General features: G+C 39.6%; 2 protein-coding genes and 2 long non-coding RNA genes across 4 annotated transcripts; 2 read left to right on the top strand and 2 right to left on the bottom strand.

Moving 5' to 3' along the window:
• The first annotated feature begins 661 nt into the window (after positions 1-661).
• On the top strand, positions 662-2,705 carry LOC145643415 (uncharacterized). Its single transcript, XR_014115777.1, has 3 exons — positions 662-763; positions 1,385-1,493; positions 2,533-2,705. It is a non-coding gene; the product is annotated as an uncharacterized LOC145643415 (long non-coding RNA).
• Positions 2,706-2,861: 156 nt separating this feature from the next.
• Positions 2,862-10,636, top strand: LOC145660277 (uncharacterized). Its single transcript, XR_014126524.1, has 4 exons — positions 2,862-2,976; positions 3,121-3,192; positions 10,054-10,207; positions 10,475-10,636. It is a non-coding gene; the product is annotated as an uncharacterized LOC145660277 (long non-coding RNA).
• On the bottom strand, positions 4,596-6,933 carry LOC145660275 (alpha-1-antitrypsin homolog). The gene is made up of 4 exons (XM_081724699.1): positions 6,591-6,933; positions 6,216-6,494; positions 5,896-6,043; positions 4,596-5,419 (listed from the first exon to the last, which is right to left on the bottom strand). Exons 2-4 carry the CDS (start codon positions 6,338-6,340, stop codon positions 5,297-5,299), a joined length of 396 nt encoding a protein of 131 aa, XP_081580825.1. The 5' UTR covers positions 6,341-6,494; positions 6,591-6,933; the 3' UTR covers positions 4,596-5,296.
• Positions 10,637-18,078: 7,442 nt separating the features above from the next.
• Positions 18,079-26,719, bottom strand: LOC145643468 (polymeric immunoglobulin receptor-like). The gene is made up of 7 exons (XM_081694731.1): positions 26,698-26,719; positions 23,444-23,761; positions 22,217-22,519; positions 20,493-20,591; positions 20,109-20,213; positions 19,962-20,029; positions 18,079-18,797 (listed from the first exon to the last, which is right to left on the bottom strand). The coding sequence occupies exons 1-7, from the start codon at positions 26,717-26,719 to the stop codon at positions 18,690-18,692; spliced, it is 1,023 nt and encodes a 340-aa protein (XP_081550857.1). The 3' UTR covers positions 18,079-18,689.
• Between the last annotated feature and the right edge of the window lie 457 nt (positions 26,720-27,176).

Raw genomic sequence — 27,176 nt, 5'->3', positions numbered from 1 at the left:
AGAAGTTTGTCAAAGCTTCATTTGAATACACTTCATCTCCACTGTAACTGTAGTTGTCAGAACTTTCAGTAGACTGTATTGAAGAGTGTGTATGGTGTGTATCAGCAGTCCTGCTTTAGCTGTGTGTAGTGTGTGTGTAACTCAGTAAGAATGCAGGTGTGTGTTTATCTGCTCCTTGCTGCTGATGGTGAGTGTGACTTTCTCTCTACATCTGTAGATCATCAAATATCTACTCAGTAGCTACTTTATAAGAAACACTGAAAACATCTAGTAGGAGTCCAGTTAGAGACGACATGTCATATATTTCTGATAACGTATAAGAGGCACTCCATGTTATCTGAGCATATAAGGTAGAATTTGAACAATTACGATTTGCTTTTTAGAATGCCATCAGTCATAAAACCAAATCTTGAAATCAATGTATTATTGTGGTGCAGTTAAATCTCATGCATATCAGCTGCAGCGCTCAGGCTGCTGCCCTGTTCCTGCACTGATATACACACCAGACCGGAGAGCTTCACCTGCTATAAATACAACACAAACAGAAACACATGGGAAGTGATCTCCAGTGAGAGTAAACAGTACAGAAACAGAGTTCATACTTAGAACTGACCACACTTTTCTATTCTTGCAGAGGCTCCATATAAACCTGTAACTCTTACTCCAATGGACACATCAAGTCCAACAGTTTCAACTAAACCTACTACAACAATGACATCTCCAAATGGTTAGAAGTTATTAATTTCATCAACTACTACTGATGGTAAGATTAATTTATTTAATAATATTCTCCAATCAACACCATAAAATGATTCCCCACTAAATACTACTACTACTAACAATAATAATAGTAAGTGACATCAACAATTAATTCCTTAATGCAGGTCACTTCATATAGGATATATTTTGGGGCTAAAATCCTGCACTTTTAAAAAATATATTTAAAAAAAATAATAAACCATTTGAAGCGGTAATGAATGGAGCATTTAATTCTGTTTGTCTAGTTGCTCAATTTCATAATATAAGCATATATTATGCAAGAAAGTGTTTGCATAACTGCGTAGCCTTAGTACTGAAACACCCGAGTAAAGATAAGCCTTGTTTTGTTGAACATTGTATTGTGACCAATAAGGAATGATTACTAATTAATTAATATATAGTTTACATGTATAGGTTATATTTACTTTGTTTATTTAGATTTTTTAATCTGAGCCAGATAACAAAATGATAGCGTAAAGAGGGGGAAATGATTTTAAAATGTGATTTATAATATGAGACTATAATGTCATTTCAGCTGCACTTCTGTCATTGTTCTAAACAGTCACTGAACAGAATTTAGCGCTCCATTATGTCATAATGTGTGTCATTCTATTTCTGACCCCAGATCAGTTTATTGAGTGGATTTGCCGATGACGATCAATTTAGACAAAACATCAACAGAGACTACAAACAATTATTCGTGCGTAAGAGGTACTGAGAAACGAAAACAAAACGTAAGTAGAATTTAATTTTATCTACAAAGGCAGATACTAAATATTTGATAACGGAATCGTATTATAAACAAGTAGCCAATATGCGAATTTAAAATGAGAACTTACATTTTAATGATAGAGAACTTTGAGTTCATGGTCTTGTGTGAAACCACGACTATGTAGTCACACACACCTGCACCGGGTTATTCTCCTAATGTCTGTGTGTGTTTAAACCCCGGTTGGTGTGTGTATCCCTGTCGGTCTGTGTTCGCTAATGTTCACGTACGTGGTGCACTTTATGTTTGTAAGCTGTGTTCAATGCTGCACATGTTCATTTTGCCTGTTTGGTGTGAGCGCCACTGTGTTCGTTATTCGTGTTCGTCTAATAAACGTCTGTCTACGTCAAGGGAGTTTGTGGGACCTGCGGCACTCGGGCCGTCACAGCTGTTTAATTTAACGGACGGCACAAATATTTTAAAATGCGGCATAAGTGAGCAGAGAATGAACTAACTAAAAGGAAACGTTGATGAATAAAAGGGGAAGTAGATGAAAATATTCGCGTAACTGAACTCCATTAGATGAAATGTGTTGACTGAGACAAGGGAAAGTGACTTCTGTGCTTGTTTTAGAAAAGCCTCTGTAAGACCACGATTGTGGCCATTATGCACTGTCGGACAAGAGGCAAACTGTGATTCACATTTTTAACATTTGTAGAAGAAATTGAGCTAAGGTTGGCCATTTGTTCTGTTATATAACTATATAAAACAATAAAATCTATTAGCTTTGATTTCTCATTTCCATAGCGTTATGAAACTAGGCTACAAAAGTAATCCTCTGCACAAATGCATGTAAAATAAGCCTTGTTTTATAGAAAATTGTGTTGTAATCAAAGCCTAATTTTCAGTTCAAATTCAATTACTTCTTAGGAATAAATCTTTAATTTTTAAAAATTTATTTTTTTTAGTTGTCCAAAAACACATACAAACTGTTGACTTTTTAAAAGAAATAAAACGGCTTTATTATCGTTCAATACAATAGAGCTGTCTTCTGTCCTTTCTAGATGCCAAGGGACAACTTCATTACTAATATCATTACCAGAAGACACAAGAGTCATAGAGACCCTGCTACCATTGTTGGGTTTAAGCAGCATTACTTGGCCAATCTGGGAGAAAGTGTAAGTGTCTACATCATTTTATACTATAATTTTAATTATTTATATAGACTGTATCCACAGTTTTATTTATTGAGCCTTCACACTTTCCTGACTTGTACAGATAGTAGTCCAAAATATGCTGTCCAATAGTGAAGTTTCCACTGCCCAGGCGTGGTCAATGGATGATTCATTTCCTTTACAATTCATCACTGATTATTTCTCATTTCTCACCTAAGAAACAGGAGGACTGTAAGGAGGTTCGTACCATCCGGAGCAGAACTGCTGAACACTTTATGATCACAGAGTCGACGGAAGATATTTGCTCTTTAGACCATAGCGCCCATGTAGAAGGTGCAGATGTACTTTCTTGCATAAATCTAGCTTTCCATTAAGAACACACAGTAGGACATGATGTTTGTTCACTTTAAATATGTGCCTTTACTTTATTATGTAATTGCATTTGTATTGATTTTTGGGAAAAATAAACTTCTGTAGATGTAACAGAGGATCTGGGTGGAGTAGTGGAAACTATTACAGAGGCAGTCAAAGTGGAGAACACCCCAGCTGGTGAGTAGCATCAAAGCACCACATCAATAATCAGAGTTTACATATATCCACTCCATGGACACCAGTTTAAAAATTCTACTTTTATTTCAAATATAAAGGCTCAGAATGCAAGAAGTTGAAGAGAGTACGTATCTTCTTCAGACGAGCATGGCAGGCTATAAAAAGCACCTTGTCCTGTGCCAAGCGCTCCAACAAAATTAGCCCTACTCTTTAACTTTTCCCAGCTCTTTTTACCAATTTATTTTCTATTTCTTTTTTCCCTTTATTTTCCCCAACCTGTCTTTTCAGTTTCTGAAATAACATCTTTTGACTTTTTGATTTATTTTTGATTAATAACTTTACTTCATGCAAAGATATAGCCTGTTTGCATTCTGGACCTTTTAATCATATTTTTCATTCTAAGACCAGCCAGGTTATGATTCTAATTTGGCCAAATAAATCTTGAATGATTCAACTAACTTTAATAACATTTATAGATTATCACATATATGTACAGTTTCATGTCACTCAGCATTAAGAGAGAATTTCACACTCACGTTTAGTGAGAGGAAGTACAGTAAAGAGAAAACATAAACTGAGCATCTCAGCTTATGTAATTCCTTATCTCAATGGAAACACCATTGACCTCCCAGCACACACTGACAACTGTGTTCATGAGTAGGTGTTGAGTGTCTGATAGAGGGCTAGGGTGAGGTTTTAGGGCTAAATGGCCCTCCAAACTGAGGGATTCAGAGTCTCACTTCAAATTGTGCATTAGGAGAAATTTATCAGAATCCCTTGTGAATCATTGAAAAAATGGATGCAGAAGAAAGGGGTAGATTTCAACCACTAGCCTTTGTAACTCAGACTCAAGAGGCAAGATGACACTTGAAAACAAGGAGTAGGAGGAAAAATGAGAGGGGATTGGGCCTTGGCAAAAATCTAAGCACTAAATCTAAGAATAAAATGGTTTAAAACATATTACTTTTAATACGCATGGTTTTACCTAATCCTAGAGATATATAATAAAGTTAAGATATCTGTTACAGGACAAGGGGGTTTTCAGATCCAGTACAGACATTAAGTCATATAAGATCAAATAAATTTGAAAAAAGAACAAAAATGTTTACTCTATAATGCACCATCTTAAAAAAAATGAGATCCCCTCTAAAATCCTCAATGTCAGACCTAGCTACCATACATTGTACATTCTTTAAATGGAGAACAGCATTTTGAAGTCTGATTTCTGACTCAGTTACTGTTCAAATGGACAAACTACAACTGTATACATATTTTTACAAATATGGCCCATCCAGTTACTAGCTTAGATACAGCGTTAGTGTAATTCTTATTACTTTATTTGACACCAAATCAAAGGTGATAAATCTGATTTTGAACCCTGACAGACTCAGAGGGGCCTGGATGTTGCACCAACTGCTGTGATCAGATCATCATAGTGAATCAACATACAAGACAATGCACTGGGAAATAACTCAAAACTGATTTATAAATGAGTCACAGTACAGTTAGAGTTTGGAGCTTAATGTACGTCTGTCACATCGCTATGTCTGTTTTAGAATTACATAGTTCCATATGACTCAAATTTGTATGAAACACTGATATATATGATATATATATGACCAACATCCCTAATGTTGAACTGCCCCTGATTTGTGTGCTACAGACTGCCATGATTGGTTTGTCAAAACAAATGAAGACTCATTCAAATATCACTCAAAAACTTTATTTCCATTCAGATGCCTGGGTTTGTGTACATCTGTATTCACTGTGCCATCAGAAATAATCCAACAGTCTGTTACTTTTTCTCATATCTGGTGTAAGGGAACTGGACTAAGTCTGAAAGGAGCATTTAATTTTAAGTTTAATTATAGCTAAATGAAGTCCCTTCTATATGTAGCTCACTAAACTAGCACAACCTTTAGCCTTTCATTGCTCCGAGATAATACAGAGACGTGACTATATTTGTTGCTAATTGATATGAGAGAGAATTCAGTAGCACTCCCATCGAACTGCTGACTAGACTGTGTCGGAGATGTCTACACAGTGGGGTCGGTTATCTTTCCCATGAACAGGATACTCCTGATGTTCTTCGCCACAATGAAGACTAGGAACGGTCTGTTGACTTCTGTTTTGAAAGCAACGCTGACATGAGCATGATTTCAACAGTTGTGGCAGCTGCAGTCTGAGTGCCCTGCTCATCCACGCTGAGGATGGCCTTGTGCAGGGCCTGTGGGGAAGGACCAATCTGGGCAGTCATTGAATGACACTTTAAAGTATGTAAGCAGTAGATGCATTAACATCTGAACAGTCCTTGATGGACAGCAGTTGGAATTTGGCTGCGGCATCTCACCAGTGTGTTGACTGAATGTAAAATCATTGTGCAGTGTAAAGCGTCTTTGGGTACTGAGAAAGGCGCTGTATAAGTGTAACTTCACATCGTATCATATCAAGAGAGGCAAACCTAAAAATTCAATTTTTTATTTGAAGCTGAGAGTGCAGTCTAAATTCTACTGGATATTTAAGATGGGCAGTCTCTGCCAAGATCCCACCAAATTTCCCATAACAGAAGAGAATGATCACATTGATTTTTTGCCCCAAAGACCCCCCAAACGTCTACTGAGAAGGTTTTAAACAATATTTCCCAAACTTATAATGTGACACTCTAGACATGACAGCAAATCTCTTAAAGGGTTTACCACATACCTTGGAAACTGCCAATTTGGCGCCTTTACTGATTCCAGAGAAGTCTGCGCTGTCTGAGAATGCATCAACCATTCCCATCTCCTTCAGTGTGTCCCCAAGACAGGAGGAAGCAGACACTGAGAACTTTGGCATATACAAGTCCAAAGTGCTGGAGAACAGAGATGATCAGTCAGGAAAACACACTCTTACATGGAATAGCATAAGCAAAAAGATTTATTTAATACATTTTTGCCATTGGTGACCTTGTCAGGGAGTAAAGGTTTGTGGTAGTACTTAACATGTTTAAGTGAAATTCTATTTTTAAAAGCATGATACATTACGTTTTGTGGACTTTGTCCTTCCAGTACTTGAGGTGATCCTTGCTGATGTGTTTCTCCACCTTTTCCATTTTTCCCTGGTCAGGCAGGACGATCATCATGGAGGCGTTTCCATTATATGGCAGCATGATAACAGACGTAAAGTTGTAAAGTTGCCCTGGTCATAGTAGAAGTCATATTCACCATTTCTGTTCATCATATCCACAGACACTGTGGTGTTCTCATCCACATGAAAGTCACCTTTGCTGGTTTCCTCCACTTTAAAAGCCTCTTCCCATTTACCTGAGAGAATGAAATCCAAAACTGGTTACTGCAGTTCAAGTGAAATACATGAAAAATTATTTTAATCTCTAGTGGATTCTACTTGTCTACTCTTACCTTTGAAATGCATATAGTTGATGAGCATCATCACAGTGGCAGCATCCAGACTCTTGACCATATCAGTGATCATGTCCTTGGTCTTTTTGGCAATTAACTTGTTCATCTCCTGCACAGCGACTTCAGGTATGGAAAAGTCCACATTGAAGGCTTCACCTTTGTAGAAGTGCTAGATGTCTTTCAGAAACTTGTCATCAGGCTTGAAGCCTTTTTGTACAGCTGCAGCTCCTCCTATTTCCAACAGTAGGCCATCCTGGCTGTGGTCCAGCATGTGGAGAAGGTGCTCATAGCCGTCATTGACCTGATCAGCTGTGAGGGTACTGTAGTCCAGAGTGCTGAAGATTTGTGAGTGGGTATTGCCCTTGGGCCCCAGGGCCAGCATGGATACAACCATGGAGATACTCAGAGGAGAGAAGAACATATTCTTGCCCTGGGTGTCAGGATGGCTGGCCAGCTTCTTGTAGAGGGAGAAAGCAAAGTCTGCATTGTGGGGTGAGAGTTTGTGGCAGGGTTTGTCTTCTCCATCGTGGTGGGGGTGGGCTGCATCGTTGCCATGATGGAAATGTTGATGGTGATCTGCTGAATGGTCATGATCATGATCCTGGTCCTTGATGCCTACAGTCCAGTCCACTGACAGTATGAGGACAACCATCAAACAGCACTGGACATTCCCCTACATTTTAACACCTGTAGAATCATAGCACGGATTTAAAATGTAACACATACAGGCTCATTTAAGCACAACTATTACATTAGAAAATAGTCAATGCATGGATTTTCATAACAAAGAGAGGTGTATATGTCACAGCTTGTATGGTTACTTCTTCTGGGTCTAGTCTTTAATTCAGTTTTTACATTTTTAAAGATGTAATAGATCACTGTTGAAGTGTTTGTCATTTAGTTCAAACAAAATCTGAGGAAAACAATTATTTGTATCTCCAGAATATCAGTCATATTACAGTACATGTACTTACTATACCCGTCCTGTCAGCAGTAGACTGTTGGGATTCAGTTCATTCATTTTATACCCTGTTTGCTGTAATCTGAGGTCAGTCCTTTAAACATTAACCACTGAGGAGCTGTTTCAAATAGAGCAGGAACATTGCACGGCTTTCATCCTTTAATTAACATTACTGATGCCAAAACACTGTACTCTGGCCTCATTAGCTCTGTTATTGATTCCTGTGAGGTTATGTAAACTATGTGAGCTATGTAACCAATCTGAGTACATAAATGCTGTTCTATTTATCAGACATATTCTATATAATATTTGTCTTATTTTCATATTAGCTTTGAACTTGTACTTAGTACTTTCAGAGCTCTTTGTATTCTCAGTGCCACTGAACTCTCTGAGAACCTTCACATGGCTTGAACGATTCCTCGCCATCGCAGCAAGTTTTGAAAGCTTTTTGAAAGCGCACATTTGGCCACACAGCACGTTTCAGTCTCAGGTGTATGCATTTTTATTTTAGTTATTTACCTCATATTTCAATTTAAGCCTGTATCATTAGCTCTACTGTCATCATTTACCATCAGTATGAGCTGCAAACTCTGTTTCTGAGCCTTTATGTGGTTTAAATGCCCAGACCTACTGTAGTGTGAGCTGATGGTGTAACATTTATTTGCTTTTACAAAGAAAAAACGCATATAATTATATATTAAGACAAGATTTTCTCTTTTTATTAACTCCAAGCATCTTTCACTGCTTAATGCTGGTTATTGTTTTTCTTCTTGAATAAAGTGCATAGACCTTGCTGCATTTCTAGAATCATCCAAGGCAGATGCATGACGCACCAAACCCTCCACTGAGTCACCAATGTAAAGAGAAAGATCGAGACTCTACGGATCCACCTCGTTTGACACGAGGAATTCCTGATATACCCAACGTAACTTAGCGTGTAAATCACACATAAGGTTAGAGTGACAATAGTAAGACATCTTAAATGACATCACATTAATATCAATCCAAATGTCGTGGAAAGGGAGATATGTTTTACAAACGGTTGGTTGTCCACATGTATTTTTTTTACTGCATCTCCTCACATCCCTCCTCTAATCAAGCCCTTAATACAGTTCTGGATTTCAAAATATGACTAAACGTGCGTAACTCGTGGAAGGTGGAGGGCGAACACACGTGCGTAGTACCATCGTCTCTGACATGCGAGTGAGCGGAATCAAAAACAGGAGAAAAGAAACTATAGACAGAACAGTGAAAAGGAACAAGTTTAATAAACACCAGGAGAACACAATACAGGACAAAACCAAGGAACAAACAAAAGAAGAACAGGCTAATCAGGGTGAGGATGAACACTACGTAAATTAGGGAAATAAATATTTAAGGAAAGACAAACGGGAAAACAACGAAGCATAAAACTAAGACAAGCGGGGGAAGAAGAAACAAGGAAGGGGAGCAAACAGACCAGGCTACTTTAGCGAGACTAAAGATAAGAGACAAACACAGGTAACGGAACAAAAAGGAAAACCACACAACACTATCGTATATGAAAATGGTAAAGAAACCTAAACATAAATGAAGTAACGGGACAACACCTGACGCGAAAAGAGAACTAAGACAGGCGAATATGAATAGAGAAAGCAACGTAGACGAGAGAACAGTGAGAAAGCACAACAGACGAGGGAACAGAATAAAACAGAGAGAGAGAGAGAGAGAGAGAGAGAGAGAGAGAGAGAGATGTAAACAGACAATAGTGTGAAAACACGGAAGTGGTTAGGTTCTCCGGTCTGTGAGCATGACATGCCAACCCATTATGTTTTACTGCCCCTCAAAGAAATCAGATCTGGAGCTGTTGAAGTATATTGTTAATTTTATTCTAAAAGGAGAACAGCATTGTGCACGCAGTGAAGTTTGATTTTCAGTTCAATTCCAGCTCACATGGAATTAAACCCCTTATATGTTTTATTTAGCACATGATTCTATTGGTAAGGTTATGAAGCTTGTCCCTGCAGTGCCTGGCATGCCAGTATTACTGAGATTTCTTATGATCATGTTCTTAGCTAACCTACATACAAAGAGTCAAATGTTCAAATGTTGTGTCCAGTGTTCATTTGATCCTAAAGTTAGCTGAAGAGTATTTGTACTTTTTCTGCTATTCTAACTAGATCAGGCAAGCAGACTTAAGCTTGTGAGATTTTTTATTGACTTAGTAGATTTGGTTTGGCACAAGTTCAGGACATGAGCTGAATAAACTGTTTTGTGAACTCTGATAGAATAAGAGGTCTGAGAGTTGGCACCAAGTTCTGTGGAAAGTCCTTCATGATCAGCCAGCATACATGAAGAGCAAACAAACTGGAAGCTTGTGTCATTACATTTGTCCCCTTGACATTTCTGTTTTGTACATTTTCCAGTTCCACAGGATTCAGTGACACATGTGTATGAAATGATTGATTAAGAATTCGAGCAGGAATGCTAATGTTACATGTGACTCTAATTTACATATTACAGACCTCCCAGTGGAGCTGACGAGTGCCTGATGGAGCTGATGTCTACCTGGTGGAGTTAAATTCTGCCTGGTGGAGTTATGGTGTACCTGGTGAAGATGAGGTCTACCTGGTGGAGGTCCACTTGATGGAGATGAGGTGCACATTGTGGATTTGAGGTGTGCCTTAATACTATTTAATTGAAGCACACATACAGTGTCACAGCATGTTTATATTTCCCCCTAGGATAATGTAAGAGAAATTATAAACATTAACTTCCTTTCACCCACGTAACCTTTTAGTTAACTGTTGGAAAATCTACTTACATTGTAAAACAGTCCTTGATGACACTAAGCAATAAGTAGGAATCATTTTATTTTCCTTCCTGAAGGTACTAAGGAGATTAATCACAGTGTGAACTGTTTGTCTTTTTTTCTAATTCACAGCCACAATCCACAGGAACATTTCCCCAGGACAATTTTAGCTTCAACAGTTTTTTTGGGAAGGATCAATCTGGAATTCTCTTGATTTTTTTTAAGGTAACATTAGCTAATGTTACTCCCAGAGTGTCCTTTTTAGCAAGAGGAACCATATGAATAAAAATAATGATAACTCAGGATCAAGTTCAAGTTTGGTTTATTTGTCACATACATAGTCATACACAGTATAACTCGCAGTGAAATGGTTGAATGGATATGACATCATACACATCATAACTGATAATGTAACATCAGACTAATGACATCATCACATAATGTAAAGGCAACCTGGTGAATTTTATGTAGAATGTAACATATAGAATAAGAACTCTGAGTTGTGTTGATTGTGTAACATTGACTTAAACTTTTTGAGATGTTGAGAAAGACACCTTGAGAGGAATGTTAGCACTGAATATATGTTTAGCACACAATTTTAGTAAATCCAAACAAAGAGAAACTAAGTAAAAGCAAACAAAGAGCAAACAAAGAGAAACTAAGAATGGGCACAGAAGACAACGAAAGAAACTCAATGTAACAATAACTGTTGCAGCTCACTCACTCACGCCACAGTCCTAAAAACAGTGTGTGTAGGTATGACAGGCTTCGTTGAGGAGCAGTCAGATAGTTCTTCATGTAGTCAGTGATGTGTCACTCCTGCTGCAGGGACATCACACATACAGTAAGACAGTCACAGATCAGCACTAAACAGGATAGAGGAGGACAGCACACGACATACACACACGTACAACAGATGAGTGTGTGTGGGGGTACTCAAGGCAAATATACACATGCACTGCAGACCTGTGTGTGTGTGTGTGTGTGTGTGTGTGTGTGTGTGTGTGTGTGTAGACATATGTGTGGACATGTGTGACTGGGTGCACAAAGGATAATTCAGGTTGTATATTAACCAGAACAGGAAATGACAGCAAGAGTTCTCAACAGTCAGAGAATGATGTAGCACCATGTGTGTTTGGGGAAGTCTAAAAAGAACCACTAATGATAAAATGAAAAGAAGAAATAAGAGCTCTGGCCAAGTTCATTTGTTCCCAGTTCCTCTCTGCTGGGTGGACATTAGGGTCTGGTGGACTGAAGTGCTGCTGAGAGACTGCTGGAGTCAGTGTGTGTCCACAGTGGTAGTGGAGTTCTGGGTGTATAGTGGTCAGTGTGTGCTGTGAGGTCAGTGGTGCTGAGTTTGTGTCTTTTCTTCACTGTGCTTCAGCTGGGTACTGCTGACTCTCCAGGAGATCTGTGTACTCATATCACACCTGAATGAGGAGGATGAGGGAGACTACAGGTGTAATATTAATGGGGGTGAATACACAGACATGAAACTCACTGTTTCAGGTAAAATACATCAGATCAGACTTTAAAAAAAAACTCACCTGTATGTTGCTTTTTTAAGCATACATTAAGCATACATTTCACTCACTATGACAAAGGACAGAGCCGCTTAACTAAGAATGAGACCATCCTCACTGACAATGTGAGAATATCTGATAGATCACTGACTGATAAGGAAGAAAGAGGACATACCACACGACAACTTACAAAACCTCCCGCATCTCTCATTTCAAATGTCTTTGCCATCTCCACGTAGGACATTCTAAAGATCATCATGGAGTTGTACTTCTTAATCACATGATTATTATGATTACATAACAGTTTACTTGAAATGTGTGTCTATAATGATCTACTTTGGTACCTGGGTGTTCCACTGACTGCCCATCCACAGCTGGACATATGAATCCACATGCTCGTGTGGGAGGACCTGTTCTCTGTTTTGGTCACTATTCTCCAGTGACCAAAATCCAGACTAGACCAGTACCTTCAACCATGGCATCATATCAAAGACTTACTGGACCTCACAGCACAGAGACCCCAGATAAAGGTAAGAAGAAAAAATTCTGATATGTTTTGATATTGTGTGAAGATATTACAGAGAAATTAACTATCTACAGTTTTCAATTTTGTACACAAGCAGTTTTGAGCTTTACTGAGATTTTAATCAGATCTCTCTCTTTCCACTTATAGGTATAATAACCTTCAGCAGTTTTGTTTTAAACACTATGTCAGTATTATATTTCTGCGAGCTCCAGTCACAGTCTTCTCCCCAACATCCAGGGATCCAGGCAGCAGCTTGGGATGTCAGTGATAGGGAGCCCTCTGGAGTAGCCATGGCTAGAGGAATATCCCCTAGTGTTGGAGCAGCACACTTCACCTCGGGGCACACCTGTTCTGTGCTGTCCGATAGCTCAACCTTGAGCGAAGTCCTGTGAGTGTCAGTGTACTGTGGTGGTCGGTCATTCTGTGACAGCCGAGTACCACAGGGCAAAGAGCAGGACACACAGACCTCCCACAGACATTTATGAGACATGAACGATATGCAAAATGGCACTCACACACAATAAGCCGTGTCAACATGAGAAACATCTAACCTGACCACAAATAACGCAAATAATGACCGACAAATAACTACACACATACAGGAGTTTCAATACAAACATAAATGAAACACAAAATAAGGTGCAGGTGTGAAATAACAAGGGGTCGTGGTCACAAATAAGACACAAGTTACAAAAAACAATCAATAGTGAACTCCCATTGCACGCAGCGGGCTGTACCATGTGGTCAGTGGGAAGAAGCCTTTTTCCATGACATCACACAGACATCCACATTAGCACTAAGACTAGAACATAATAATAAGTAATCATAGTAATCAAACAATCAGAGAAAGTAATTAACACATGGGGACAGAGTCAGTGTTACTTTGAATAATCACTATTGGTGGTAACAGTACAGTGACATTTACAATAGTGTTATAGATAATTATGCCTTTGTAACATTATTAGTTATTGTATTTACTCACCCCTACCCATAATTAAGAGAACGGAGTCAAAATTTAGGAGCATCAACAGTTCTTATTAGTTCATGTGTAATTAAAATGTCAAAGCAAAACTTATTCAAATTAACATTCCAAATGTATTGCTGTGTGTATCTTGCGGACAGAAGTACGTCAGAGTTTCATCTGAATACACTTCCTCTCCACTATAAGTGTACTTGTGAAGTCATTCAGTAGACTGTATTGAAGAGTGTGTATGGTGTGTATCAGCAGTCCTGCTGTAGCTGTGTGTAGTGTGTGTGTAACTCAGTAAGAATGCAGGTGTGTGTTTATCTGCTCCTTGTGCTCCACACTGCTGATGGTGAGTGTTACCTTTTCTCTACAGGTGTTGTCATCCTCATACATTCATTGACACAAAGGTATTTATATCTGGGATCAGCAAAGAGCAATAGCTCATCACTTACCCCAGATTCGGTCTATCGACCAAGAAATTTTGCCTCTTTAGTTTAGAACAAAAGCAGTTAAATGCGAACGTTGTTAACAAACACTGGAGGTCTACAGCAACTCAAATATAGCCTTCGTAAATACATGCTCACAAACTTCTCTCAAGCCGGTCAAACCGCATCCAAGTGTTAATAAATGTCTCCCAGACTAGTGTGTCGTATAACTCACTGTGAACTAGACAAGTTAAGAAACACGTCACCGGGAAGCAACCTGGATGAGGTTTGAAGACATGTAGCTCGATATCTGACTTATTTACAAATCCTATTAGCTATCGTAGCTGTTGGCTTCCAGTGTTTGTTAGCAATGTTAGCAGCTTTTGTTCTAAACTAAAGGAGCAAAATATGGACTCCAAATATGTCTTGTCCACCCAGGTTAAGGGAGAATAAAGTAAATTTGTTGACTTTATTTGTTAAGTGGCACTGAAATCTGCGCTGTGGTTCGGTCCGGTAGAGAGTAACCGGTGCTAATTACTTGCTAATTGCTAATTAGTTACTTCAGACCAGCATAAGGTAGGAATTGTAGGAACATTACTAAGACTGACAAAATTAAGAAACAGAGTATTGTGACTCTAACTAGGAAAATTTCGGTCTATAAGTTTGTACTTTTATAAAACTTTAATATATATATCTATATATCTATATCTATATATATATATGTATATGTATATGTATATATGTGTATGTATGTAAAATGTGCTCACTTGTTTATTTCTGTTTGTGTTATTTATTCCTCACTTGTTCATTCTGTGTATGATGCAGTTCTTGTCTACTACCCACTTCTGTATCCAGCTGCCTTGTGGTTGATTTGTATATGTGGTACAGTATTTTACATGTGGTGTATGATGTATGTGTTTGGTGCTTCTGTGTGTTTTCCAAAGTGGGGAGTGGGTGTGGGTTTGGGGGAGAGACTACAGAGGATTCTGATCTCATGAGTGTTGACATACAAAATGTCACATGCTTTATGAAAAGCAAACACTTCATCCAAAACTATTTCCAAAATGATATTTTTGCATCAAGCATCTATACAAATATAAATGGGTTTTTCTGCATGGCAACTACACACTGATATGATAAATGGAAAACACTACTAGCTTGTGTTTTTTAAGTTTCCACTTTGCAGAGCACAGCATTCTGCTGTTAAGGTCTGTCATAGTACTCACACGTACATGTATTTTCACAAATATACAGACTATGTATGTATATTCAGTACATACACACCATAAAGTAAAACACAATTACAAGGGGAAAGTAACATTTTTTGCATGAACATTACTGCAACACACATGCTGTATATACTGTAATATATAGAAGATAACAAAATAGGCTTGTAATAATGAAACAAATTAGGGTGCATCTTGTCTCCTGCAAGGGTTTGGCTAAAAGATCTTATCAACATCACAGATGTCTGGTCAGGCAGTGAGGGAAGTACCACCTGGAGTGACATATCCACCCCTGACATGCTTCATCATCAATGTCACCACAAGCTTCCTCCATCACCTGGAGAAGGTGTATGTGTAGGTGGGGCTGGTGATCATGGACCTTCCACCTCCATGCTGAAAAGAACTCCTCAACAGGATTTAGGAAGTGGTGGAAGGTGAAGCACAACACATCATGGGTGTTCAGTGTGTACCAGAGCAGCCTGGCAGAAACTTGTTATTGCAGACAACAACAAACCTGGACTGCTCTGGTCCAGTCCCCTGGTGATGGGGAATGAGTGTGTTGTGTAGTGTATGGAGGAAGGTGATGACGTGGGCAGTTGTAGGGACCAAGAGTGACATAATGATGAATGACATCATTCTGGCTAATGGCTGCACACATTGTGACATCACTCATGTGCTGCTCAGGGACACTGACTATAGTGTAGTGACTTAGATTAGGCTGGACCCCTGCTCAGCTTTTCTGAAAGACAACACATGCTTAACTATGTGATCAACCAAAGTAGCCCAGATCTCATCTGTGATGGTTGCTCTTCCTCATCCTCTCCCTCCAGTATTGGCCTCCATTTATATCCGACAAAGATATCAAGCCACGTTGGTGGCCCGAGTGCTGATGAGTGCAGAGCAGGACGTGCAGACCCCCTCGTCTGTGAAAGACGTTTATTAACATAAAACATGGGACAACAACAGTGGCACTCTCATACAGCGGGTGAAATAAGTATTGAACACGTCACCAATTTTCTAAGTAAATATATTTCTAAAGGTGCTATTGACATGAAATTCTCACCAGATGTCGGTAACAACCCATCCAATCCACACATGCAACGAAATCAAACCATAGATGTCCATAAATTATGTGTAATAATGAGAAGTGACACAGGGAAAAAGTATGGAACACATGAAGAAAGAGAGGTGCAAAAAGCCATGGAAAGTCATGACACCAGCTGAAATCTATCAGTAATTAGAAAGCAATCCTGCCAATTAGTGCAAATTAAATTAGATAGTTCAATTGATGGCCTATAAAAAGGTGTCTCATTAGCAAGGTGCCACACAAGAAACATCTCCTGATGGGTAAAAGCAGGGAGCTCTCTCAAGACCTTTGCAACCTTCTTGTTACAAAACATACTGATGGCATTGGTTACAGAAGAATTTCTAAACTACTGAAGTTTCCAGTGAACACTGTTGGGGCCATAATCCGGAAGTGTAAAGAACATCATTTCACCATAAACCGGCCACGACCAGGTGCTCCCCGCAAGATTTTAGACAGAGGAGTGAAAAGAATTATTAGAAGAGTTGTTCAAGAGCCAAGGTCCACCTGTGGAGAGCTACAGAAAGACCTGGAATCAGCAGGTTCAATTGTTTCAAAGAAAAAAAGTAATGCACTCAATCCCCATGGCCTGTATGCATGCTCACCACCCAAGTCTCCATTGCTGAAGAAAAAGCATGTTGAAGCACATTTAAAGTTCGCTCAATAACATTTAGACAAGCCTGTGAAATACTGCGAGAATATAGTCTGGTCAGATGAGACCAAAATTGAACTCTTTGGATGCCGTAATACACACGATGTTTGGAGGCCAAAAGGCACCATACCAACAGTGAGGTTTGGAGGTGGGAACATCATGGTGTGGGGCTGTTTTTCAGCATATGGCACTGGCACGCTTCATATAATTGAAGGAAGAATGAATGGACAAATGTACCGAGACATTCTTGATAAAAAAATCTGCAGCCATTTAGATGAAAGGAGGGTGGACATTTCAGCAAGACAATGATCCCAAAGACACAGCCAAGGAAACTCTCAATTGGTTTCAGAGAAAGAAAATAAAGCTGGTAGAATGGCCCAGCCAATCACCTGACCTGAATCTAATTGAAAATCTATAGAAGGAACTAAAGCTCAGAGTTCATAGAAGGAGTTTGGATTTGAAGAGTGTTTGTGTGGAAGAATGGGCCAAAATGACACCTGAGCAATGCATGCGGCTAGTTTCTCCATACAGGTGTCTTGAAGCTGTCATCACCAACAAAGGCTTTTGTACGAAGTATTAAATAAATTTCAATAAGCATGTTCCATACTTTTTCCCTGTGTCATTTCTCATTATTACACAATTTATGGACATCTATGGTTTGATTTCTTTGCATGTGTGGATTGGATGGGTTGTTACCAACATCTGGTGAGAATTTCATGTCAATAGCACCTTTAGAAATATATTTACTTAGAAAATTGGTGACGTGTTCAATACTTATTTCACCCGCTGTATGTCATATAATGCCGTAGCAAGCCAACTGCCTCAGCTACAACAGCAAAATAAATTCACTTTGCAGAACCTTTTCAACACAGCTCTACTGCCCTAAGCAACCACCTGCTATGTTCTACGTATGAACCCTTTCACACCAAGCACTGGACCAGAGTCACCTGTTTGGGATAAAAGATGATTTTCACATTTGGTGTTTTTTCTTGAGTCTGAGTGAGTCTGTTTCCATGTCACTGATCTGGTTTCACATTGTGTACAATTCTGCAGAACCATCTGCTCTACTTTGGTGTTCAACCCTCCTGATCAAGCTTGTCTGTCCAATGCATTGGTGAATTTGTACACCAATAATGTGTACATGTGAACCATACCACAGCTCAGTTAGAATGGTTTCCAGTTTAAGGTCCTAAAGACAAAGAAACAGACAGTGGCATCCAACTGCTGTCAGTGAACTGCACTCTACACACATTCTGCTGTCAAACTGCACCACACACACACGATGTACTTAATGAACAGTAGGTGTAAACAGAAACCACAACTCTTTCCTGCTTTGGCTCTTTATTTCTGAAACAACAATAGATTCTCACAGTGCAAGTGACGCATACAGAAAACGGTTGGCATTTGACTCTAAAATGACCTGCTTAATAACAAAAAAATGTGCTACTATTTAAAGATTAAATATACAAAAATGCTTCGAGATACAGAAAATGCAGAAAAGACAATCTGCTGACAAAAATCCATAATGTAACAATAAAACAAATAGTTTTTGCAAATGTACAGAACAAAAACGGTACTTGCTTGTAGGAGTCACAATTTTAGTTGTAGATTTAGCGGTTAGCCTCCTTTCCCAAGCAGAAGATGAACCCAAAAGGAATAAAACCCACGTACTCTGGTTCTTGGAGTGGCTACACTGTAATGTTATCAGTCTTAGTCCTGCCCCTGTTACTGTTAGTCCTCCACCTACAATTCCTAACTTATGCCAGTCAGAAACCACACCTGAAGTAACTAATTAGCAGTTAATTAGTAAAATACAGCAAATTATACAAAGTCAGCACTGAAACCAAGACAGAAGAACATAACAGTTAATTGGCTAGATACCATACAATAAAAGTCCCTGTGTGTGTGTGTGTGTGTGTGTGTGTGTGTGTGTGTTCAGGTTTGTTAATTTAGTTTGATCCTGGCATATTCTGTATTATCTCCATTATCCATTGCTCTGGGTGCTGGTCTGGTGGTGTTAATTTGGGCTACAGTAGAATACATTACATCATCCTGCAGAAAATATCACAATTACAAAATATTAACACACATACAGACTAATGCACACCCTGTTGAGTGGATTAATACAAGTGTTAATATAATAAATGTATTGTATTGCAGAGGTGTTAATGGGTGTTAATTGTAATATACATTTAATCCATAACTGCGCATGTAAATCTAATTCATGGCAGCACGTGTGTAATCTGTTTATACATTCACAAACATTTAAACACTCACCGGCCACTTTTATAAAGACACAGAAATCACCTGCAGTCTGTAATTTAATATGTGCACATATCTTGCAGGTGTGCACCACTGTTTACTGGGTGACCACTGGAGCACTGCTGAATGGATCCTACCTGAATGGTGGACCACTCTAAACAAAGAAGTGTCTCTGCAGTGGTAGTGTCTTTAGAGCATGTATGAGTGTGTAACAAGAAAAGCAGTGTGTCTGAAGTTTATACACAAGCCTGTGGAACTGTACACAGGTATATAACGCAGCTAGAAGATAACTGGATGTAGTGTAAAGGTGATCCTATTAAAGTAGCTGAGCAGAGTAACCATATACATACATCATCTGCCCTTTTTAATACAAATGATAAATGTGTGTTGATCAATTTTTCTTTAGTTAATGAGTGCTTACTGAAGAGAGCTTGAAAACTAGTCTGACCAAAATGAATTTTTCCAGTACACAAAAGATGCCCAGATGACATACTGCTATGGCCAAATAATCCAGTACGTGACCAGGCATGTCTCCATGGTGTACAGCATCTCATCATGCAACGGTGGCCGTAAATCACAAGTGGGTAGAACTTCATACGTTCAAGTGACCCCTTAGTATGGTTTGCGTTTTAGTACACACTGGATATTATGCATCATATTACTACAGGGAACAGTAAACATTATACGGTATATAATGAGTCCAGTACGCAGCATAAGTATGTAGTAAACTATTTTGTATATGGCCCAAATGTTTCTTGCCTCATGTCGGTGTTACATGAAGGGATTGGCTGGCAATTACATTATTTCGATCTTAACGTTGTAGTCATGTACAGAATGTCAGAACAATCATGCAGAAACAGTCACATTCACTGATCCAAGCTTTGACACTGTAGAACAGATCTGTGCACTGAATCAGAGTTCACTGATATTATAACATGGATGTGTGACACTCACCTGTGTCTGCTGATCTCTCCTCTGTCCTGTTTGTCCCTCTCTGCTCACCGTCTGTTCACGTCTCTGAACTACAAAATTAACTCAGTGTGAGATGGATGTGGATATGTATGTATTTATGTGTGTGTGTGTGTGTGTGTGTATGTGTACCTCTGTATCTCCAGCAGATGACTCCTCCTAATCCCATCAACAGCAGTAAAACCCCCACACCAGCTAATATGACATGACGTGTGTACAGTGGAGAAGTGTGAGCACCTGCATGTGGGAATGTGGGAAGCATTTATATTAAATTTAAATGTATTAATTGTCATTTTAAATATTATATTGTATGAATGTTTAACAAGCATTCAAAGCATATTCTTATTGACACACAAGCAAATAGAAAAGAACATGAATGGGTCTGTAATACGTCTCTACAGGCTCAGTTTGAAGTTACAGAGTCAGGCATTATACTTCATTGAGAGTTTACATTAAATGACACATTAAATAACTTTTATTCTCAGAAACATCACAGATTTAAAGAAACAATTTAACCATTTGGAGACGTCATTGTAGTAGTAGGTTTAGTTGAAGCTGTTGGACTTGTTGTGTCAGTGTCCACTGGAGGAGGATTTACAGGTTTATATGGAGCCTCTGCAAGAATAGAAAAGTGTGATCAGTTATAAGTAATGAGGGTTCAGGACTGTTATGTATTTAACAAGTTTAGATTTTGTACTACAGAACTGATGTATGTACAGTTTGGCCAAACAGACGTGTTCAGTTCTCTGTGTGTCAGTGGTGGTGATACGTTGGCTACGTCTGAAGCTGCAGGGCTCTGTAGGTGCAGTGTGTCCTTTAGTCATTTTCTGAGAGTGAATGAATTAGGGGCTCCTGGGTCGGGTCTCTCTCTCTCTCTCTCTCTCTCTCTCTCTCTCTCTCGCTCTCTCTCTCTCTCTCAGTTCATTTCAGTTCAGTAAGCTTTATTGGCATGACCATATACAACTATAGTATTGCCAAAGCGGTATTACAACATGAACATTACACAACATTACAACCTTTGCAATTATGGAAATTAAGAATTCTGTTATAAAAGAACTTGAAGAGAAACTGTAATTGGTCTGAAATAATAATAATTAGAAGAAGTAAAAGTGAAAAGAAAGGAAAATAAATAAATAATAAGGATGGAAAATAATAAATACTTAATAATAACAAATAGTTAATAATAATAAATAGTTAATAATGATAAATAGCTAGGTAACTTTTATAAACTGGGTAATATAGTCTCTGTGTGTGTGTGTGTGTGTGTATGTTTGGGTGGGTTAATCACTGTCCCTCATCTTATGGCAGGCAGATATGTATCACCCAGCTAAAGTGCTGCTTTCCTTCTTTTTGCCCAGTAGGATGGGCAGTTTGTCAGTGTTAGACAGACACTTAAAGTTGGGGTGGACCGTCTCAGATTTTTTTTGCTGACAGAGTCTCTGTTCTCTGGGCAGCCATAACATTTATATCGGCTGGTCTGGACGGCCAGGCTGTGTTCTCTGCTTTGTGCTTGTGTTTGTGTTCCAGTGGGTGATGTAGTTTAGTTTGTGAAGTGTAATAATTTGGTTTGGTCTGATTGTTTGTACTTCAGACTGGTCCTGATGTGTTAGTGTTAGTGTGTGTTAATGAACTCAGTGTCAGCACCAGCTGTGAGAGGAGATGCTTCTCTGCTCTTATTTTCTTTTTCTTTCTATCTCTCCCTCCCTCCTTCTCTCTCCCCCTCCCCCTCCTCCTTCTCTCTCTCTCACCCTCCTTCCTTCGCTCCCCATCTCTCCCTTTCTCTCTCTCTCTCTCTCTTTCTGGGAGTGAATTAATTAAGGTTTCCTGGGTCGAGTCTCTTCCTCTCTCCCTCCTTTCCTCCCTCCCTCTTTCTATCCTCCTCTCTCTCTCTCCCTTTCTTTCTCTCCTCCCCTCTCTCTCTCCCTCTTTCTCTTTCTCCCCCTCTCTCTAGAGCAAATGAGAACAGTAGTAACTAAATAAGGAAACTAAACAAGTCGTGTGTAATATGGGTATATAACTGACTAGAACCTAAACAGGACAGAAGACAAGAGTCATTAACTACAGCCATGAAATACAAATACAAACAGAAGATGTAACTAGAAACAGGCAGAAGTAGAACTGCAGATCCTGCTGCTGGATAGATTTTTTGTTTTATGTAGTACAGTAGTTATTGGTACAGACCAGTCGCTATATGCAGTCAACAACATTTCATACATTAAATATACAAGAGGTTGGTTTACCTGTTACTTGGAGTTGGACCTCTATAAGATAATCACTGCTGATGATACACCTGTACCGTCCCCCGTCCTCTTTAGTCAGACCAGATATGAATAGAGAGAAATTTCCTGGAGCAGCAACCAGCTTAATTCTATCAGTGTAACGGTTTGTCTGGTCAGTTGGGTAGATGACATTAGATTCTTCTATAAAACTCCATCTGATAGCCTTTGGCTTGGCCAGCAGTTCAGTGCAGTAACAGGGCAGCAGGACAGACCCTCCCACGTATCCACTCAGCACTGTGTGAGTCTTCACAACATCCTTACAGACTAGAGAGAGCAGAAACACTGACATGTTACACTACTGTTATGAAATAACCTGTACAACCAGTGACATTCATCTGTGAACCATCATATGAAGACAAAACAAATCCATCTATCAGATATTTAACATCAAAAAGATGTTCTGATATTCTGTAACTTACAGAGTTTAGGCAATAGTTTATGCTCCATCACATTTGATAAATATGAATGGATGAGAAAAATCTTGTATTTGTAGAGTCAGTGGTTCTAGCCCATCTGGTTTAATACAAAGTTAGTGTTAACCATCCTCCAACTCCAGTCATGATCAGTGTCTGACCACTGAACCACTGCTGGCTGGATATCTTTCACTGTCAGAACACTCTCAACCTCCCAGTAGCACTGAATCCAGTAACACTGCTGTACCTGAACCACTCATACCAGTACAATACCCACTACCAAGCCTCCAATACTGTAGTGGGACTGACATGTGCAGAATGGTTCATTATCCACATATACTGGGATATCTGTGGTCAGAAACTGACCAGTGATATCCTGCGTGCAGGGTGACACACAAACTGTGTAAGACACCAGGCGGACACAGTCTATAATTATACCTACACATTCACTTATTAGAGGTACTGAAAGTGTTCAGTGAGGGCAGGTGAAATGTATGTTAGTTGTGTTTAACTCTTCTAGACTGGTGACAGAGGGTGTCTGGTGACTAATATCTGAGGATAATGTGGTCCACATGTTAAATACATAAATATGTAATGGTGTTTCTCTATTTTTAAATGTCCTGTTTTTGAATTTTAGTAAAATGTGATGTATGTTTGTGGTGAATGTATTTATACATTTATATGTATGTTTGAAAAGCGAAGTTCATGATGGAGATCCACCAGGTGAAATCTACTTGTGAAATTTTAATTTATGTGTTTCTGAATAATATTTTACCTGAAACATAAAGTTTGATGTCTTTGTGTTTATTCCCTTTAGTTTGACACCTGTAGTCTCCCTCATCCTCTTCAGTCAGGTGTGATATGAGTAGAGAGAGATTTCCTGGAGAGTGAGCAGTACCCAGCTGAACTCTGTTTCTGTACTGTTCACTCTCACTGGAGATCACATCCCATGTGTCTCTGCTTGTGTTGCGTTTCTTCCAGGTGAAACTCTCAGGTTTGGCGTGTGGGTCAGTACAGGAGCAGGGCAGCAGTACTGAGTCTCCTGTGTATGCAGTGATGTAGTCTGTCTTCTGATTCTCTGCCAAACTGCAGCCTGCAGAAACACACGAGATAAAGGCCTTCACTATTAAACATGGCTGCACATGTACATGTAAAATGGCTGTTATTACATATGAAATAATTAATTATCATTATATATCACATACTCCATTATTATTATATATGGCATACTTAACTATTATATATGACATACTTAATTGCTGCAGGTCCAGTCACCTGATGGTACTGATGGTACCAGCCAACTGATGATGGTACTGGAAATCACTAAGAGATTTCCCAATATATGTTGGTATGATGGATGCATGACCATCAAGTTATAAGATGTAAATGTCTGACTATACTGATTATAGATTGTCTCTCTCCCTCCCCTCCCTCTCTTGGCCTCCCTCCATCCATCCCTCCCTCCCTCTACCTCGTTCCCTCTCTCCCTCCCCCCTTCTCCATCTCTCTCCCTCCCTCCCTGCTCCCTCCATTCCTCGCCCACTCACTCTCTCCCTCTCTCCCTCATTCCCTCTCTCACTCCCTTGCTCACTCAATCTCTCTCCCTCGTTCCCTCTCTGCCTCCCTCCCTGCCTCTCTCTCCCTCGTTCCCTCTCTCCCTCCCCTCCTTCCCTCCATCTCTCTCTCTCACTCCCTCTCTGCCTCCCTCCCTCCCTCCCTCCCTGCTCCCGCCCTCCCTCCATCTCTCTCCCTCCCTCGCTCCCGCTCCCTCCATCCCTCCCTCGCTCCCTCTATCCCCCTCTCCCTCGTTCCCTCTCCCCCTCCCTCCCTGCTTCCTCCCTCTCTGCCTACCTCACTCCCGCTCCCTCCATCCCTCTCTCAATCACTCTCTCTCTCCCTTGTTCCCTCCCTCCCTCTCACTCACTCTTCCTCTCCACTCCCTCCCTCCATCCCCATCCCTCCCTCACTTTTCCTCTCCACTCCCTCCCTCTCCACTCCCTCCCTCCTTCCTTCTCTCCCTCTCCCCTCCCGCTAAAGTTATTACCACTAAAGTTACTATGACCACTAAAGTTACTATTACCACTAAAGTTACTAATAACATGTGACTAATCTTGTTTGAAGCTTCAAACATCACAGATACACAGGATGAGCTTGAGACTGCTTCATAAGTTTGGCACTGTCCTATAACTTGGAAGCTTTATCATTTTACTAAAAAATTGGAAATGTACAAATTATTTGAAGCCAAAGCCAAAGCCAAAGGAGAGTAAATGTTTCATAACGTCACCCTGTTGTCTGAAAGTATAGTTTTGTACTACGTTTTCACATAAAAAGGGAAACAATGATTTTAAACAAATTATTGCAGAATTGAATTACTAAACATCATTACTGATCATCATTTTTTTAATGAAATATGAAGGCGGTAGAGTGTTGTATTGTGCAGTTTTGAATCTATGGCTGCTATAATATCTGAACACCACCAGATGTCGCTGTTTTGTCACCAGCTTTCAATGCTCCAATGCTTCGAATCCTTTAGCAGTACAATAAGGAAGAATCTCAAACGCTTCACAGGACTTCGTCTGCACAGCATTACCAAAAAGGAAGTAAAAACACATCTGCAGATAAAAACACACCTGCATTCCACAACACACTACATACAGCTACAGCAGTAACGCTGCTACACATCTTATACACTCTACAAAACTACAGTGTACTGAACACTCTGAAAACTGCAGCCCAGACTACAGTCTGTCTGTGGGAATCACCACACAACTATGACCTGGAACTCTACAACTCTCTCAGTAGAACTCTACAGAAATTCACCACCCACTAATAACCACAGTAGAGGGGAAGTGTGTTCAAGTGCAAAATAAATTATTCCTCCACTTCTTTCTCTCTCACATACAGACTAAATCTAACAGTGAAACAGTGTCTTTCTAGTGTCATAACTTCCTCCTGAGCTGCCCAATGTTCAGTCCCCATCCTCAGTAAAGTGATCCTGCAGTAAGAAGTAGTGCTACACAGTGATCCCCCTCAGCACTGTTTGGTCACCTCATTTCACTCCTGCACATAAAGTGATCAAAGGACCAAACTGAATGTGTAGCTTAGCAGATATTAGATCAGACAGGAAGAGCTCTAGACTACATGCTGATCAAAATAAACATTGATCATTTAATCAGGTAAACGTGAGGATGGTCTGATAACATTCTTATTATTCATAAAGTACAGGTGAATGCAGCAGTCTATGATCATGTTGTAGTTTTCATACTATTAAGAAAAACTACTTAAGAGAAGCTGTGAAATCCACCCACTGACACAGAACCACTGAAGGAGTCACCAAAGTAAAGACCACTTTGGATGTAGACAGTACAATGTCATCACAACCCAACAGTTATCACAGGAAGTAGAAACATTTTCTCTCCTTTTCTCTGTTACTTTGTTCTTTTTGTTGTTAAAGCTGTCAAAAGCTGTTTAACAACTGTTTGCTAAATGCTGAATATCTGTAAAGTAACTAATTGAGGCTGTAGGCTTGTGTGCACTGCAGTGTCACAACAACAACAACAACAACAAATAAAAACTGTAAAAAGACAACCTCCCCACCCCCCAAAAAAAGTACAAATACTAATAAATAAATGTATAAATATAAGAACTGAGAACAGCAATAGAGAGTGGGTTTCCTTGCCTAGTACCTCTATGCACATTTTGTGATGGTACTACATTAGTACTGACTGTGGCCTTAGGTGTGGTTTTAAAGATTTTATGCAATGTGAGGAGAAAAACTTCCAGTTTTCTTTATTGAAGGCCTTCTCTGCATAGCAGTTTCTAATATGTGGAGTGAGGTGTAACATATTTGTCACGGTTGGCCGGGCAGCCAGAGGGAGGGACACACCCACTCCTGCTAGGGATCACACTAAACACCTGCCTCATTCCCAGTCTCCTGCCTACTAATCACCTTCACCTGTTCCTTGTTCATTCTCTCTATTTAAACTCACAGGTCAAGAGAGAGTGCAGCACATTAGTGGCCCATCGGACTGCTCACGCCCAACGTGTACATCGCTACAAGGACTATTGGAACAGAGTAGTGTTTGTCGTTAGTAGCGGTATCGTCACATATTGACAATGGAAAATAAAGAGCACTTTGGAGCAACCTTGCCTCTCGCTCCCTCTGAACTGCCACCGTCACAGTATTAGGTTAAGTAGTCTACCCTGTTAATGGCTGAGTGTCTCCTTTGATGAAACCAGTTTGATCAGAGTGTATCAGTGATGGACTAATATGTTCTAATCTAATGGCTAATGCTTTGCAAATTTTTTTATCCATTGTTTGTTTCCAAGAGATGATATAGTTTTACTTAGAGATGGGGTTTGTACTTAGAGATGTAGATTTAATTAAAAGGACCAAATAAGGACGGACTTTAGTAAAACGTGTTCAGAGTTGTAGACCAGTACCACAGACCAAACATCTTTCACCTCCAAGGCAGCCTGACTGCTGTCCAAGGTGCTGAAACTGTACC

This window comes from Electrophorus electricus, chromosome 2 (assembly GCF_041902795.1).
Source record: "Electrophorus electricus isolate QZ-2024a chromosome 2, ASM4190279v1, whole genome shotgun sequence".
NCBI classification, from domain to species: Eukaryota; Metazoa; Chordata; class Actinopteri; order Gymnotiformes; family Gymnotidae; genus Electrophorus; species Electrophorus electricus.
The sequence above is the reverse complement of the archived record's forward strand: the minus strand, read 5'-3'. Positions and strand labels throughout refer to the sequence as shown.

Excerpts from the sequence above, each read along its gene's own strand:
- LOC145643468 (XM_081694731.1), bottom strand. The coding sequence starts at position 26,719 with ATGTACACGTTGGGCGTGAGCA. Across the intron at positions 23,762-26,697 it reads GTACACGTTGGGCGTGAGCA|GCTGCAGTTTGGCAGAGAAT; the intron begins GTCCGATGGGCC and ends GTGTTTCTGCAG. Across the intron at positions 18,798-19,961 it reads GGAGAGATCAGCAGACACAG|GATGATGTAATGTATTCTAC; the intron begins GTGAGTGTCACA and ends TATTTTCTGCAG.
- LOC145660275 (XM_081724699.1), bottom strand. The coding sequence starts at position 6,340 with ATGCTGCCATATAATGGAAACGCCTCCATGATGATCGTCCTGCCTGAC. Across the intron at positions 6,044-6,215 it reads AAGGACAAAGTCCACAAAAC|CACTTTGGACTTGTATATGC; the intron begins GTAATGTATCAT and ends TCTGTTCTCCAG. Across the intron at positions 5,420-5,895 it reads CCAAATTGGCAGTTTCCAAG|GCCCTGCACAAGGCCATCCT; the intron begins GTATGTGGTAAA and ends CCTTCCCCACAG.